This window comes from Ammospiza nelsoni, chromosome 24 (assembly GCF_027579445.1).
Source record: "Ammospiza nelsoni isolate bAmmNel1 chromosome 24, bAmmNel1.pri, whole genome shotgun sequence".
Lineage (NCBI taxonomy): Eukaryota > Metazoa > Chordata > Aves > Passeriformes > Passerellidae > Ammospiza > Ammospiza nelsoni.
The window spans coordinates 3,965,048-3,982,621 of NC_080656.1; the positions used below are offsets into that span (position 1 = coordinate 3,965,048).

General features: G+C 46.0%; 1 protein-coding gene across 4 annotated transcripts in view; it reads left to right on the top strand.

Annotated features, from left to right (window-relative positions):
- Positions 1–17,574, top strand: part of LOC132083551 (beta-galactosidase-1-like protein 2) — a 34,551-nt gene that overhangs the window by 618 nt on the left and 16,359 nt on the right. For 2 of the 4 annotated variants that reach the window (XM_059488290.1, XM_059488291.1), the window contains exons 2-8: positions 4,030–4,089; positions 5,701–5,898; positions 6,482–6,550; positions 7,459–7,554; positions 9,415–9,523; positions 10,182–10,277; positions 13,722–13,803. In XM_059488290.1, coding sequence (XP_059344273.1) covers positions 4,030–4,089; positions 5,701–5,898; positions 6,482–6,550; positions 7,459–7,554; positions 9,415–9,523; positions 10,182–10,277; positions 13,722–13,803 — 710 coding nt within the window. The remainder of the gene's footprint in view (positions 1–4,029; positions 4,090–5,700; positions 5,899–6,481; positions 6,551–7,458; positions 7,555–9,414; positions 9,524–10,181; positions 10,278–13,721; positions 13,804–17,574) is intronic. The other 2 variants (XM_059488292.1, XM_059488293.1) reach the window with 1 other exon arrangement.

Here is a 17,574-nt window from a genome sequence, read left to right on the forward strand (position 1 = left end):
CGAAATATCGGCGGGGAAAGCCGCGCTGCCAGCGCCATAAATCAGCTCTGTGTTATAAATCAGCTCTGCGTTATAAATCAGCCCTGGGTTTGTTATAAATCACTTCTGTGCCGACCTTGGGAGCCTTTGCATCACCGCAGCGCTGGTGGATGATGCGCTCCGCGGATCGATCGCTGCTCCGGCACATCTCTCCCAGCTCCGGGCTCCCTGGCGTTGTTTCCCTCTCTGCAGCCCTGCCTGTCACTGCTCCGTGTCCCCAGAGCAGTGTGGCACCCATGGGCCATGCCCACCTGTCCAGTTTAACCCTCTTCTCTTCCTTCTCTGCTCGTGTTTCACCCTCCAGACCAGCAGATCTGTACCCACCAGTAGTATCAAGAAGTATTTTGAGGTTCTGGCTTGAATCCCATGTGGTTTAGATCACGTTCGTTTTAGGGGTGATGCTCTTCCCCGTGTTTCTTCCAGGTGTCAGAAACTCCTCAGTCCCTCGCAGTGACATGCTGGAAAATACACATGGATACGTATGGAGACGTAATAGAGTTATTTATTGCCAGCTGGATTGTTTTATAACACCTTCTTAAAATCATAGCTGGAAGCAAACCTGATCCTCAGAGCTATGGAAAAAACTTTAATAAATCTTTGCATAATTAGAAGCAAAATTCTTGCACAGCTGGCCTTGGATTTGTGCCACCTGGGTTCTTAGGGGGGATTATTGCAAACTGATACCTGATGGAGGCACAGAATCTGTCTCCTGTAGGAGTGTGGCCACAAACCCCCGTGTGCAGAATAAACCCGTGTGTGCAGAATGAGCAGTTTTACAGAATATTCTGCTGTTACCTCAGCCATGCTCTGTGAGCCAGGGGGCTGTGCAGGGCAGCTCAGAGCTTTCACTTTCCCCTGGCCAGAGAAGCCCAGAATAAACAGCAAAGCCCTTGGAGGTCTCAGTGGAGCTTAGGGATTAGCAGCACAGTCCCTTGTCCTCTGAAGCACATCCTTCAGTATCAGCAAACAAATTGTTGGATTTTTTTCCCTTTTTGCCCTGGTTTGGCTGGTTTTTTTTTCATCAGCTTTTTCTCCCAACTGCTCTGAATATGGACCAAGGGTTGGTGTTCAATCAGAGAGATTTTTTTTCAAATCTCTCCTGCAGAGAGGACTTCAGCCACTTTTATGTTTCACAGGCATGAGCAGCATGGCTGTTTGGTTCAGGAGTTAATTGGGACTTTGCTTTTCCATGTGTTGTGTTTTGCACTTCACATTCCATCTTACAAAAGCTTATTCCATTTTATTGGACTAACTCATCCAATCCAACTTCAGAGTCTCTGCTCTGGGGTTAGTTGGTAATGGAATGGTTGTTTTGGGGTTTTTCTGCAAAGGAGACTTCCCTGAGGCAGAGATGAAATCACAGAATCATGGAATCCTAGAATTGGGTTGGAAAGGGTATTAAAGATGACCCAGTCCCACCCCCTGCCATGGACAGGGACACTTCCACTGTCCCAGATTGCTCCCAGCCCCATCCAGCCTGACCTGGAACACTCCCAGGGATGACAAAGAAAGCCAGGAACCTTTAACAAAGGGAAAAAAAAGATTATTTGCAACCTGTTCAGTCATTATAGAAGTGAGAAAAAGGTCTACTGGGAGCTATAAATTGCTCTCAGGAGGAAGCACAGAGCCCAGGTACACTTTAAACTCTGACAATCCAGCTCAGGGTAACAGGATCAAGCTCTGCTGAGTCACAGAAATGTTTCTTCCTGAGGTTACTTGAACAGATCCTAATGAGAAATGTGGGTTTCAGGATATCTAGAATAATGTGTTGAAAATATTGGGAGGCTGAGAGCTTCCTACCAGCCCTTCTTGGGAAGAAAAAAACAATGAAGGTGGGGAGTTTTAAAGTAGGAAACTTGATGGGAATGTGCCAGGTTAGTTGTGCCTGGGATTAAGAAGATGATCTTAAGTGATTAATTTATTTTTATCTGGCTGTGTGTGGCTCCTGAGCACAGCCTTCATTCTGGCACCAGTCAGCAGCACTTCTGTGTGCAGGGCTAATCTGGGGCTCTACCTAGCTAAGAAACAACTTGGAAACTCTTTTCCAACCTAATCTTTAAAAATTGGAGTTTTGCATCTCCAGACCCCTTTGAGCAAACTGAAGTAGATGTAGCTGCTGGTTTGGTTTGTTGTGAAAAACAACAATCAGTTGTTTTTAAAATTTTAGAAGTTTAACAGTAATAAAATGGTTATAAAATAGTAATATAATTAGAGTAATAATAATTTGGACAATTTGGATTAGGATAATATGAGACAATAGAAACAAAGAGTTATGGACAGTCCAGGTACCTTTTTCTGGACAAAATAAGCCCAAAAAAGGACCCATGTTAACAGAGGATTAACACTTAAAAACAGCAGCCTGTTGCATATTCATACAGCTCATCCATGATGCATAAATTCCATTCAAACACAGGATTCTGGCTGGGCAGTGTCAGCTTCTTCCTCTGAATCCTGACAGCGTCTTCAGGGCTGAGCAAGGTGGGAAGAAGTTCATTTCTTCTGATAAGGGAGGAATAAATTCTCTTTTTCTGAAAGATTCAGGTGTCCTGTGGCTGCTATCTCAGTGCAGGTCCTTTCTTTAGAAAAAGTGTCCTACATAGCATAGTTTCTATTTTAACATTACGGTATAGCCTAAAACTATATTTACCACATTACTTAAGAAAATTAATGCAGCATCACTTTCTGACATAACACATATAATATTCATTTGAATATTTGCAAAAAGCCAGTCATAAAATGTGCATTTTTCACATTTGCCAAAGTTATAATCTGTAATTTAGCAGCACAGAGGGGCAGGTGGCCATGGAGTGTCTGTTTGGGGCTTGAGAACCCTTTCCCCTGCTGCTGAAATTTGTCACAATTCCTTGGGAGCAGTGCTGCCATTTCCCAGCCTCCTCTCATCATTCTCTGGCTGTTTCTCATGCAGATGAGCATGTTGGGTCCTGCTCTTACCCAGGCACTCTTTAAATGTGGCAGATTTGTGTTTTGTTCTCATTTCTCCTACCTGAGCTGCACCATCATCAGGAGCTGTTGTTATCACCCCACATTCTGACACAGCAGGGTCTCCTTGCTCAGCTCTGCTGCTGGGATGTAGGAATGTGCTCCCTGTTTATGGAGTGACCAAACTGTCCTTTGTCTCCTTAAAAAGGAAAAAAGCCCAGAAGTTTCTTGTGACCATGTTCACAGGGGTCCCAGGATGAAGGAAGAGACGAGGATCTGACTCCATGTTTAGAAGGCTTGATTTATTATTTTATGATATATATTACATTAAAACTATACTAAAAGAATAGAAGAAAGGATTTCATCAGAAGGCTGGATAAGAATAGAAAAGGAAGAATGATAACAAAGGTTTGTGGCTCGGCTCTCTGTCCAAGCCAGCTGACTGTGATTGGCTGTTAATTAGAAACAACCACACGAGACCAATCCCAGATGCACCTGTTGCATCCCACAGCAGCAGATAACCATTGTTTACATTTTGTTCCTGAGGCCTTTCAGCTTCTCAGGAGGAAAAATCCTAAAAAAATGATTTTTCATGAAAACATGTCTGTGACAGTTTCTCTCCTCAATTAGGTAAAAAGACACCTCATAGGACCTTGGGAACTTCACCTCAAACTTAAGGATAGCCAGTTGGACAGAAGTCAAAAAGTCCTGCCGAAGCAATTCACTAGAAAAAGAAAATAAAGAAATTAATGGCTTTTGTGGGGTGTTTTACCAGGAGCAAGAACATCTTCCACCTGGCTCAGGTTTTCTCTGTAAAGAGTTTTGCTATTTTGCCTTTTAATAAAACTTTCCTGTTTCCAACACTACCACAGAAGCCATCCTGCTGGTTTTATGCCTTTTAAAATACTTGAGCTATCTTAGGTGTGATATAAGTCTCCAAGATCTTATAAGACCTGGCTGGAAGAGACCATAAATCACTGGGAATGGTTGGACAATCAGTGGGATTTTTGTCTGGAGGCAGTGAAGATCTAACCTGGCTTCCTTTTGCAGGTATTACCCCTGCCTGCTGCCGGCTGTTTCAGAGCCCTGTGAGAATGCTCTGCTACTCAGGTACCCTTGAGCTTGTCAGCCAGCCCTGCAGTGCCCTGCAGACCTTAGTTCAGCTCCTTTTAGTGCCCCTGGCCTGTCAGAGGACAGGCAGACTGTGGTTAGCAATCCCTGTGAGCCACGAGCTCTGAGCATCCTCACCCTCTGCTAACAAGTGCTTCTCACGTAGCCTGGGCAGCAGCTGCAGCCTGAGGTGTTCCTCTCCTCTCTCACTGTGATTTCCTCCCAAATGTGCTGGTCATTGCTGCTTTCTGGAGCTGGGAATTCATTGCTCACATCTGGCTCTGATAAGGAACAAGCTGCCATTGTCTGATCTCTGTGTGTTATGGGGTGGGCTGAGAGAGGCAGTGACAGTGCTCTGGTAAAAACAGACACTGTCCTGTTGGTGAAATGGGGTTTTGGTTCGGCCAAAGTGAGCCATGGTTAGTGCAGGGGCTGACCTGAGAGGAGCAGTGGCAGCAGGAGGGATCACCCTGGTGAGTGCTGAGGAGCTGCTGGCCCCGTGCCTCTGGTTCTTCTGGCAAATAACATTTTCAGGATTAGCACAAACAGTGATGTGGGCAGAGGTAAGTTTGTGGTGACAGCTGATTTAGTCTCTCCTGGGTGATGAATATAATCCAGAGGGTTCATTAACTTGAGGAAAAGGTTCTCTGTTCACAGGGAACAGGTGAGGGGGTTTTATTTTTTCCATGCTTTGAGTTGGAAGGTGACAGAGTCCCCAAGAGATTTGGGATGGCAGTGATGAGATGCAGCTCCTGTTGGAACATGGGTCTAGAAATCAGCCATGTGCCCTCCTGCTGCAGAACAGGGAGATATTGGATTCCATAAGTTAGGGACGTGTTTGTGAATATTGTGAGTGAAAACTTGCCCATCCATGATTTCAGCAAGTGAGTTTCATGCTCTGTGCCTGAGCAGTGTCAGTTGTAGAGCTTTGCTTGGGGGTTCAGGGGGGAAGCAGGCAGTGAAATGGATTTAAATCTATATTTGGGAGTGAAATGGATTTAAATCTATATTTGGGAAGATCCCCCAAACTAGCTTAGAGCCTTCTGAACCATCTCTGTGCTCTGTAGGAACAAGAGTGTGGCTTACTTGAGAAGCAGGAAGGTCAGAGCTGGTCTCAAGCTGCACCAAGAGAAATACAGGTTGGATATCAGGAAAAAGTGATAAAGTTCTGGAATGTTCTGCCTGGGGAGGTGGTGGAGTCACCATCCCTGGTGTGTTTAACAAAGCCTGGATGTGGCACTGGGTGCCAGGGTTGAGTTGAGCTGTTGGGGCTGGGTTGGACTCGATGATCTTTAGGGTCTCTTCCTGTTGCAGAGAGAGGGAGGAAAGGGCCAGGAGAGGTTTGGTCTCCCTGGCACAGCTTAACACAGAGATTCAAAGTGGGCACAGAATAAGACTTGGGCCCATGGGATTACAGATCCATGATACTTCAGGGGAGGGTCACAGGCTTGGAATAAACCCTACATTTTGAGAGGTGAGAGAGCAAACCATGTAACTAAAATGTAACACCACATCTTCCAACCTTGCGATTGTGTGCTGGGTGAGGTGCAACGAGTGGGACACATTCCTCCCCCAGGACTGACTGCTCACCCATCTCCTTTTCTCTTCCAGGTTTAACTGGAGCGAGCTGAACCCTCTGAGGCTGTGGGGGAGGAACCATGGCCTGCAGACAGAGAACTCAGAGTTCCTGCTGGAGGGGATGCCCTTCCGCATCCTGGGGGGCTCCATGCACTACTTCCGAGTGCCCCGCGAGTACTGGGAGGATCGCATGCTCAAAATGAGAGCCTGTGGCCTCAACACCCTCACCACGTGAGTATTGCAGTGACTTGTCTACTGAACAAGAGGAAAACAATGGTGTGGCTGGCTGAAGGTGATCCCCTTTTGATGGAACAACACCCTCTGCTTGCAGACAGGCCCAAGGGTCAGAGCAGACCCTACAGCTTGGCAGAAGGGGCCCAAAGAGAAGTTTTTAGGGTTTAAAATGTAACACAGGATGATAATGTAATGATTCTTATAGGCTGTATGTAAATGCTGTAGGATTTGTATCTTGTACTAGATTGGTTAGTGAGAATCAGAATATTCAGCAGAGAAGAAGATTTATTGTGTTGTAATGGGAACTTCACTCTCTTTTTTCCTCTTGCTTTTATTCTTCTCTCTCTCTCTTTGGGGCTCCTCTTTGGGGTGCTCTGAGCTGTGCCTGGCAGCTCCCAGCAGGGCCCTGCACCCAGGCCTTTTGCAATAACCCACAAGTTCCCAGCCCTGGCTGCAGAGATCTCTCATCTCCATCCAACCCAACTGTCCTACCCTCTGTGGCTCCTACAGAAAGGAATAGTGGTGCCTCAGTTTTTCTCTGAGCATGCCAGAGCTCACCTTCACCTGCTCTGCCTTCCAGGTACGTGCCATGGAACCTGCACGAGAAGGAAAGAGGCAAGTTTGACTTCAGTAAAAACCTGGACCTGAGGTATGTGGCACAGACAGCTCTGTCAGGAAATGCTCCTCTTTGGAGGGGAAGGGGGGTGTGGTGTTGGGGTGAAGATGTTATTTCCACATGTGCCTTGATCAGGCAGTGGGGACTCCTTCCTTCCCTTTCCTCATCCTTCTGGAGTTCTGGGAACTTAATCAATTTAGCACCAATCTATGGAGTTTGCTGGGATCTCCAGGACGAGGGAAAAGATAAATTTGACTCCATGTTCTCAGAAGGCTTATATTATATTATATTATATTATATTATATTATATTATATTATATTATATTATATCATACTATATTATGTCATACTATATTATATCATACTATATTATATTATATTATATTATATCATATCATATTATATCATATCATATTATATCATATCATATCATATTATATTATATTATATTATATTATATTATATTATATTATATTATATTATATTATATTATATTATATTATATTATATTATATTATATTATATTATATTATATTATATTTGCTATACTAAACTATACTAAAAGAATACAGAAGAAGGATACAGACAGAAGGCTTAACAAGAGCTGGACAGTGATTGGTCATTAAGTAAAAACAATTCACATTAAACCAATCAAACATGCACCTGTTGGTAAACAATGTCCAGACCACATTCCAAAACAGCAAAACAGGGAGAAGTGAATCAGATAATTATTGTTTACATTTTCTCTGAGACTTCTTGACTTCCCAGGAGAAGAAATCCTGGTGAAGGGATTTTTCAGAAAATATCACAGTGACACCAATCCACTGCGGTTATTTCATCAGGCAATTCCCTTCTGCTTTGCTACCTAAATTCAATGATTTTGGAGTATTAGGGGTGAGGGTTCTGCAGGCAGACAATAATCCCTCTGTCTGGATCCCCAGGGCCTTCCTTTCCCTGGCAGCTAAAAATGGGCTGTGGGTGATTCTGCGCCCTGGACCTTACATCTGCTCAGAGTGGGACCTCGGGGGTCTGCCCAGGTGAGTGTGGAAATTGTTCCCTTCAGGGAAGCACCAGGGACAAACAAATCCCAGGCTCCTGATCACAACATCAGGGACAAACAAATCCCAAGCTCTTGATTACAACGTCAGGGACAAAAAAACCCCAAGCTCCTTAATTGTAGTGGACTTCACAGGAGTCCCAGGGTGAGGGAAGAGATGAAAATCTTGACTCCATATTTCAGAAGGCTGATTTATTATTATATTTATTATATTAAAAGAAAATTATATACTAAAAGAATAGAAGAAAGGATTTCATTAGAAGGCTTGAAAGGAATGGAATGATAATAAAATCTTGTGACTGCTCACAACCCCAACACAGGTGGCTGTCTTTGGTCATCAAGTAAAAACAATTTCACATGCTGGATAAATAATTCTCCAAATCATATTTCAAAGCAGCAAAACATGGAGAAGCTGAAACTTCCCAGCTTCTCAGGAGAAAAGATCCTAATGAAAGGATTTTTCATAAAATATGTCTGTGACACCCAGTCCCATAGTCGAGGCTCCTTCAGAGGAATTGCTTTGGAATGGCTGGCTGCTTGATGGGGATATTTATTTTCTGTGCTCCCAAAACAGAAATTATCTCATTATCTTATGGAGCTCTTCTAATTATATTTTTGAGTGTTTAAAATAGTAATAATTGTTTTATGGTATAATGGTTACAACAAGAAAATAGAATTGGAGGAGCCCATCTTGCTGTTGCACCTTGACTCTGCATAACATGGACAGGATTTGCAGCTTTGTGTAAAAATTTGCTCCATCTCAGCTCCGTTTTAAAAGTCCTACTAGAAATGTGCATTAAATGGCTGGCAGTAGTGAAACCCCACAGCTTTCCCAGCCTCCTGTGGTGTTTTCCCCTGAAGAACCCAGCAGGAGGAGGCTCTGGGAGCCCTGGGACCTTTGTGGTTCCTGAGTGGAGCCAGTGCCAGGTTACCGCTTGTTTTCCTTGCTGCACACAGTGCAAACCTCACTGCAGATACTTGGGGATTATTTTTTTTTAACTTTTCACCTGCCTTTGGCATCAGAGTTGAGGTGTCAGGGACTTACTCCTGAGAGCAGAACTCTTCATGACCAGAGCCAGAAGCCATCTCCAGGTTAGATTATGAGAAGTGCATCTGTTGTCACTTGTTGTCACATCACCTATGTGGTTTTCTTAATCAGACAGCTAAAAAATTCTAATAAAGAGCAACAGTACTATTCTCATTTCCCAGCTAAAGAGGAGATGATTTTTTTAAGCCCACAAAGCCACATTTAGCAAAGAGTTGAATATTCAGATCTTTGGAAAGATGTTAATTAAGGCCTTATTTTGCTGAGAAAAGGAAGATACAGGCTCATTCCCCTTAAATTGTTACAGCATTATATTGTTCTGCTCTTCAGCAAATTTCCCTTTTTGCTGTTAACTCCAAACAGAATCAGCAGTAAATTAGCAGTGAAACAGTGGGAACAATTACAGCAATCTTTTAGTTGAGAAAGGCTTGGGATTTTTTGAAGGAGCTCTTGGTTGCAGAGTGCCCTTGGGAATGCAGGGAATTCACTTTAGAGTGATAAGATTATATTATTGGTAGAGGTGATGAAATGAGTTGAAATATTATTGGTAGAGGTGATGAAATTACTTTGGGGCTGAAATGCAGAACAAGAAGAAGAGGAGGAGATTGGGAGTTGGAGCCTGGATTTATTTCCAAGTGAGAGATGGACACGAGGTGGGTGGGACACGGTGTCACCGTGGGCTCTGAGGTGACACCAGTGATCCCTGCCCAGGTGGGACTTGATGCCAGTGGCTGAAACACCTCTGCATGACTGCACAGGAGTGTCTAACACATTTCCTCTGCTGCTTTTGCCCAGCTGGCTGCTGCAGGACCCTGAGATGAAGCTGAGGACGACCTACAAGGGCTTCACAGAGGCTGTGGATGCCTACTTTGACCGCCTGATGCGCGTGGTTGTCCCTTTCCAGGCAAGCCCCATCCTGTCCCTGTCCCTGGGAGTGACTGCACAGGGCACTGTGGGCTCTGTGTGACAGCAGAGGGTCAGACAATAACCAAAAACTGCCTCAAAAATGCACCAGGAATCAGCACAGGCTGTTTTCTCTGTCAGTGTGGGAGCATGGGAGGGTAGAGCTGTGTCCTGATGCTAGTGCATCTTTCCTGCCAGCTAGTGGGATTTTTGGTGCTTAGAAATCATGGTGAACACCTTCCTTCTCCCTTTTTGTCCTCCACAGTAGAAGAAAAGAGGTCCCATCGTTGCAGTGCAGGTGGAGAATGCTCCCAATCTGTCAGTGCTCAGGAATTGCCCCCACTCTGTGGGAGCATGGGAGGGTGGAGCTGTGTCCTTCTGATGTTGGTGCATCTTTCCTGCCAGCTAGTGGGATTTTTGGTGCTTAGAAATCATGATGAACACCTTCCTCCTCCCTTTTTGTCCTCCACAGTACAAGAAAAGAGGTCCCATTGTTGCAGTGCAGGTGGAGAATGCTCCCACTCTGTCAGTGTGGGAGCATGGGAGGGTGGAGCTGTGTCCTTCTGATGTTGGTGCATCTTTCCTACCAGCTAATGGGATTTTTGGTGCATAGAAATCATGGTGAACACTTTCATTCTCCCTTTTTTTGTCCCCCACAGTACAAGAAAGGAGGTCCCATCATTGCAGTGCAGGTGGAGAATGAATATGGTTCCTTTCCTAAGAAAGACCCAAACTACATGAACTATGTCAAAATGGTAATGGTGGCACTTGTACTTGTTTATGTGTTCATCTCTCCCATAAATCTCCTTCCCTGCAGTGTTTTCCTTTTTCTGTGTAACTTTTGAGTGTGGTTTGAGATACTCTTGAAAGCACCAGCTTCATTTTCCTTGGATATTTCCTCCAGGAGTGGAAGAGTTGGCACATGACCCTCTGAGTGTTGATAAATCTGTGTTCTTATATCTCCCAGAGAATAGGGAGATAGGGAGCTGGGAGTGTCTGTGTTGCACAGCTGGCCTTGAAGCAGCTCTCACCTGCAGTCCTCTTTTGCCTCTCCTAGATGATATTTGATAAAGGTTTCTCTTTGTTGGCTTTCCTGGCAGGAAAGTTGAATGGAACAAGTCACCAGCACCCTCCTAAACCTGTGTAATCTGGGGCTCAGCTTCAGGGAGCTTCATTTGCCTAATGCCTCCCTTAGCCCTGTCAAAAAGGGATTAAACTGTGCCCTGGCTGCTGTGAGTCAGTGGTGAGGAGCTGGCCCATGCCCAGGGAGGCTGGATTATCCTGGTGGATCTGCCAGCACTCTGAGCTGCTGGTTTGCCTCCAGCAGCAGTGCAGGGCAGGCAGGTGATGAGATCTGCACTGTTCTTACAGGGTTTGTTGTTTCATTTCTTCTCACTGAGTGCTTAAAGGCATTGCTGCACATCAGGGAGGTCACCCATCCAGGCTTGACAGGATGATGGATCCTTCTGGAACCTTTTGGGCAGCCCAGCTGCACCCTGAGGCTCACCCTCAGGATTGTTAGGCTAGATAGTTTTATTTTGAGTTATTAGGGTCGATAGTTTTAGGACTTTGATTGTGTTTAGGGTGAGGAGGATGGTTGCAGTTATTGCAGTGTATAGATAGAAGTTGAGGAGGGTAAGCTTAGAGTTGTAGATGATATGAGTGCTATTCAGCCTGGGTGGGAGATGGAAGAAAAATGCAATGTTTAATTTCTTCTCACTGAATTTTTAAAGGTATTGCTGCACCTCAGAGGGGTCGCCCATCCAGGCTTGTTTTTCTGCTACAGAATTATGGGATTCTTCTGAAACCTTTTGGGCAGCCCAGCTGCACCCTGAGGCTCACCCTCAGGGTTATTAGGGTGGATAGCTTTATTTTGAGCTATTAGGGTAGATGGTTTTAGGACTTTGATTGTGTTTAGGGTGAGGAAGATGGTTGCAGTTATTACAGTGTATAGATAGAAGTTGAGGAGGGTAAGCTTAGGGTTGTAGATGGTAATGATTGCTATTCAGCCTGGGTGGGAGATGGAAGAAAAATGTAATGTTTAATTTCTTCTCACTGAATGCTTAAAGGCATTGCTGCACATCAGGGGGGTCACCCATCCAGGCTTGACAGGATGATGGGATCCTTCTGGAACCTTTTGGGCAGCCCAGCTGCATCACCCTCAGGGTTATTAGGGTGGATAGCTTTATTTTTAGTTATTAGGGTAGATGGTTTTAGGACTTTGATTGTGTTTAGGGTGATGAAGATGGTTGCAGTTATTACAGTGTATAGGTAGAAGTTGAGGAGGGTGAGTTTAGGGTTGTAGATGATGATGATTGCTATTCAGCCTCGGTGGGAGATGGAAGAAAAAGCCAGGATTTTTCAGATTTGTGTTTGGTTGAGTCCTGTTCATCCTCCTAGGGCTGCTGAGAGGATAGCCAGGATGGGATGGTCAGGAGTGTAGGGCTTAATTCAGGGTGAGCACCCTGAGGCTCAGGCTGTGCCATTGCTCAGGGTGTCCAGAGCAAACAAACCAATCCCTGGCAGGAGTGCTGATCCCCTTAGGGCTGCGTCAGCTCCTGCACTGACTCCATCTTGTGGTTTAACTCTCATTACAAGGTTTATATAAAGTTTGTACACAAACAAATTAGAGATAATGGCAAGCAGGTGTTTTTCAGAGCCCTGGATGAAGGGGACACAGAGGTTCTGGGGGTCTGAGCAGGCTGCAGGCTTGGCCTTGCTTTCCTTGGTGAGGAAAGTTTGTGCTGTTTCAGACTTGTCAGGACAGATCTCCCTGCCAGGTGGGTGTATTTTTGCAGTGCTGTTTCATCATATTCTGGGATTGTGTGCAATTTGCAAGAGCCAGCACAGAATAGTGGTTAGGGATGGAAATGTTGGAAAGCAGGATTTGCAGGGTTTGTTTTTGGTGGCAGTGGGATCTGATGTGAGGTGGGGCTCTGAGTCTTTGTTCTGGTTTGTGGCAAGGTGATGAATTCACATCTGTCATCTCTGATTAAGTTGCACCTTCCTGGAATTAACAAACTCATTAGAAGACACCCACAGCTCACACAAAACCTCAGCTCCCTGTGCTTAGCTCACCTTTTGGGTACCTTTGCCTTCCTAAAAGTGAAAGGATTTATTGACATGGCCCTTCCCACACAGAACTGAGCTTCTATTCCTGCATCTCTGCTGCACTCTGGGAGGCACTGAATGTGTGGGAGCTCTGCTGTTCCTCTGTTTTGCATTTCCACTCAAAAGGAGGGGAAGAAACTCAGCATTAATGCAGTGCTCCAAGAATTACCTTGGTAAAATTGGTTAGAAATTCCAGCTCCCTCAGCAGCTGAATTTTGCCTGAATCCAGCATTGTTCAGGTGTAAATTTGGTGGGGATGGGTTGAAGAAGACACCAGCTTGTCCTGGCTCTGGGCTGGGTTTGTCTGTAGGCTCTGTGTTGCAAGGTTTCATGCCCAGCTCTGCTCTTAGTGCAGGTAAGGACGGTAAACAAAGGATTTTATCACATTTCACAATTAGGAATTTGGACTGAAGAGACTGAAGCCTTGTTCTCAGAGCTCCTGCAATGGAGGTGCAGTGAAATGAGTGGTTAATTAACTGATTTCCAGACATCACCACTGTTCTGTTCAGGAGCAGCTGCAAGAGAACAATCCTGATGGGAGGATCCTCATGTGTGCAGGTGGATTTTAAACCTTGGAGTGCTGATTCCTCTGGTGCTGTAATATTGAGGAACCATTCATTCATTGATCTTTGATAAATTCATTGATTTTTGAAAAACATCTGTCCCTGAGCTGTCCTGTGATGCTGTTCCTTGAAAAATCAGCTCTTCCCTCTTTCCAGCTCCCACTGTCAGGCAGTTGGGAAGCCTGAGCTGCTTTTCCTTTCCACCCTCCACCTGAATCCCTCTCCTGATGAAAGCAGTGAAGCTGTTTATTACTTTGATCTCAGAAGCTATAATCCTGAAGTTGGATGCATCAGTGAGAAACCAATCCAGCTTTCTAAGACAAAATAAGATTTTCCTGTGGTCTTTAAGCTGGGAAAAGTGGGCAAGAAAGCTCCAGGAGGAATGGGAGATGTCACAGGGATAATATTTATTACAAGGCACTGCCAGCTGCAGGCTGAAACCACAGAAGTGATACTGGAGTGCTTTAATACCCTGAGAAATGCTAAATTCTGTTACCACAACGGCTTTTGCTCTTTTTAACCCAGGCCCTGTTAAACAGAGGGATTGTGGAGCTGCTGATGACCTCAGACAACAAGAATGGGCTGTCCTTTGGCTTGGTGAAAGGAGGTGAGTGCTTGTAGAGCTGAGGGAGGAAAACAGGACTTTCATTCACCCTCTGAGTGCTGTTTGTGGCAGGAGGGAGCCCTTGGCTGGATGGGGCAGCCAGGACAAACCCAAACCCCTCCCAGAAAGGTTTAGAATTATTTATTTTCCACATGAGGTGTAACACTCTGTGAAGGGTTGGGCATCTGTACTTCCCACTGAGTCAAGAGATGGCAGCACCCAGCATTTCTTACAAGGCTGAAAATGCTATTTCTTGCTTTGTTTCAACAGATATTGAACAAGTTCCTCAGCAATTACTAGCAGTAGTAACTTGTTCCTAAGGTAGATGCTGTGCAATTAAAAAAAGAAGGAAAAGGTCAATTAAAACCTTGATTTTGAGTTGTATATTTAAGCAGTAGATGTAGCAATAGTTTGTGGGGCAGCATTATCTTCTCAGCAAGCTTATTTTGGGGTGTAAAACCTTAGATGGGGAAAGGAGGGTGCCCATTATATAGAATGCAGAGGGATGCCCATTTTCCCTTTATAAAGTATAATTCTAATAAGGTTTTTAAATGTTGCTTAGCATTCTCCTCCTTTTTCCTGTGAAGAAATGAAGGTGTGGCTGCTTGAGTTTCACTGAGCCCTAAATCTGTTTGGGGCTCTGATTCTCAGAATTTGGGGTCATTTCAGCTGGGATTTACTCTGTGCTTGGCCTCAGCTCTCTCCTGTGTTTCCAATTGCCTGGGGTGTAACCGTTCCCCAAATTTAGGATTTGCAGGGTACAGCCTTTCAGTGCTCCTGTGATCACTCAGTCATAAATAGTGTTAAATTTCCAATCTCAGGCATGGAGATGATTAAAGGGAAAGACTTTCCCTTCCTTTTTTCCTTCCTTTTGCTTTTCCATGTCAATATGAGAGGGATAAATTCATTTACTGAGTCATGGGCCTTCTCCAGCACGGTGAAAAAATCCTTTGGATGTTTTTGGGTGTGCAGCAGTTTTCAGCTGTGACCACACAGAGTCACTGTGTGCCTGCCACAGAGCTGTCAGGAGGAGGAGAAAGGAGAAATCCCTGCCTTGGCCTCATCTCCTGAGGGAGGGAATGTTGGCAGCTCAGAGCTCCTCCTTGTTTGGAGTGTTGTGTTCTGCTGGGAGCCCTTTGATCCCAGTTTGCCTCTGGATGTCACAACAGTCTGAGAGAGCCAGGGTGTCACTGATCACAGAATCACAGAATTTAGAGAATTCATGGAATGGCCAGGTTGGAAGAGACCCTAAAGATCATCGAGTCCAGCCCAGCCCCAACCCCTCACCCAAACCCTGGCACCCAGTGCCACACCCAGGCTTTGTTAAACACACCCAGGGATGGGGCTCCACCACCTCCCCAGGCAGAACATTCCAGAACTTTATCACCTTTCTGTAAAACACTTTTCCGTGCTATCCAGCCTGTATTTCCCTTGGCACAGCTCGAGGCTGTGTGCTCTGGCTGTGTCAGTGCTGCTGCAGACAGAGCCCAGCCCCAGCTGAGCACAGGCGCCTTTCAGGAGCTGCAGAGAGTGATGGGGACACCCCTGAGTCTCCTTTTCTCCAGGCTGAGCACCCCCAGCTCCCTCAGGGGTTCCTCACAGGGTTTGTGTTCCCAGCCCCTCTGGATGTGCTCAGTGTCCCAAGGTCCTGCCCAAGCTGAGGGCCCAGAGCTGGGCACAGCACTCCAGGTGTGCCCTCACCACTGAGCTCAGTGGGGCCTAGGAAACACAAATATTGCTCCTCACACGTGCGGAGCAGCTCAGGTGCCCCCCATCCATCCATCTCAGCCCTGTGGACAGCCCCCATCACCCAGGGGTGTCTGCAGGCTCAACCAGGCTGAGTCTCCTGAGTCTCCTTTTCTGAGTCTCCTTTTCTCCAGGCTGAGCACCCCCAGCTCCCTCAGGGTTCCTCACAGATGTGTGGGATAACCAGGGCTCCAAGTGAGGAACAGCAGGGTGGTGAGGAAGGAGTTAAATGAGAGGCAGGAATCCCTGCCCATCCCTGGAAGTGTCCAAGGCCAGGCTGGGCAGGGTTTGGATCCCTTGGGATAGTGGGAGGTGTCCCTGCCCTTCCAGGGATGAGTTTAAGGTCTCTTCCATCCCAATCCCACTCTGATTCCAAGATTCCCAAGCTGATCTGACCTGGTGAAGCCCCTCTGGGAGCTGCTGGGTGACAAAGCCTCTGCTGTCCCTCCAGACCATGGTGGGATTCCCTGTGTGTGTGTGTGTGTGGGAAGGACATCCCATGAGGAGGATAAACAAGGCTCTGGGGATGGTTCTCTTTACCATGGGTGCTGTTAATCTGCATGAAAAGCAGAGCTGGGCATGTTCTCCTTCAGAACTGCCAACTAACATATTACATCAGTGCTAAATCCACGCTTTATTTTGTTCTCCTTTCGTATTTTCTGTGCTGAGTTCTCCAGCTCAGCTCACTACACAGGTCAGCCTATTAAAATCAAGGTATAAATAGTGAGAAGTGAGCTTTTCCTTCTGTAAATATTCTGTTTGAAGTGCTCTGCCTGACACAACTGGGGCTGGGTTTGATAGCAGCTCTCTTGTTAGGAGTCAATTTTTAATGCTGAATCACATCATTGCTGCTGCAGAGTTTGTCTGGGGGAAATATCAGCATGACTGAGGGCTGGGAGATACAAAAATGGTGGAAATGTGTGCCAGGGGCTGGGACACTGATCCCAGGTTAGGGTCCTGTCCTGCAGGAGGTGTTCCCACGCAGAATCACAAAATCACTGGGCTGGGAGATCTCGGGATCTCGGCTGCTCACAGTGACCCCCAGATGTGTTAGAAAGTCTCTTTTCCCAGCCCAGTGGTCAAAGGAGGAGTCAGAGCTCTTCAGTTCTCGATCTCAAGGTTGTTTATTGTTCCTTCTCTATAAAATTCTTTTTCCTGTCCATCCTGAGGTCCAGGATTCAGCAAGACAGTCCAGGCACTCTGCCTGCCCCCAGGGTGGTGTCATCTTTTTATACTAAAAACTACATTTACAATTGCTTTCCAGTACCTATCACCTATGTTAGACAGTGAGCTTCTACTCTAAACCAGTCAAAAAGTGCCACCATCACAGCAGAAGATGGAGGCCAAGAAGAACAAGGAGAAAGGCTGGACACACCCAGATCCCTCCATCTTGCCTCCTGAACCCCCATTCTATAAACCCCAAAAATCTATTTATCACCCTGTGACAAACTAACTATTATTCTACTTAAACTTTCTTGACTTGTAATTCTTCATATAAAGGTTGGCAATTTTTTTTTTCCAAGGGCTAAATCAAAGGCACAGGGGTCTTGGGCTCTGTGCCAAGGTCTCTGAGCCCCCTGGGCAGGGGCTGGAGCCCTCCAGGGCAGCCAGAGGAATTTCCTGGGTTCTGACAGGGAGAGATCTTCAAGATCATGGAGTCCAACCCAGCCCCAACCCCTCAACTCAACCCTGGCACCCAGTGCCACATCCAGGCTTTGTTAAACACACCCAGGGATGGGGACTCCACCACCTCCCTGGGCAGAACATTCCAGAACTTTATCACCCTTTCTGGAAAAAACCTTTTCTTGCTATTCAACCTCTTTCCCTTGGCACAGCTCGAGGCTGTGTGCTCTGGTTGTGTCAGTGCTGCTGCAGACAGAGCCCAGCCCCAGCTGAGCACAGGCACCTTTCAGGAGCTGTGAGAGTGATGGGGACACCCCTGAGTCTCCTTTTCTCCAGGCTGAGCACCCCCAGCTCCCTCAGGGGTTCCTCTCAGGGTTTGTGTTCCCAGCCCCTCTGGATGTGCAG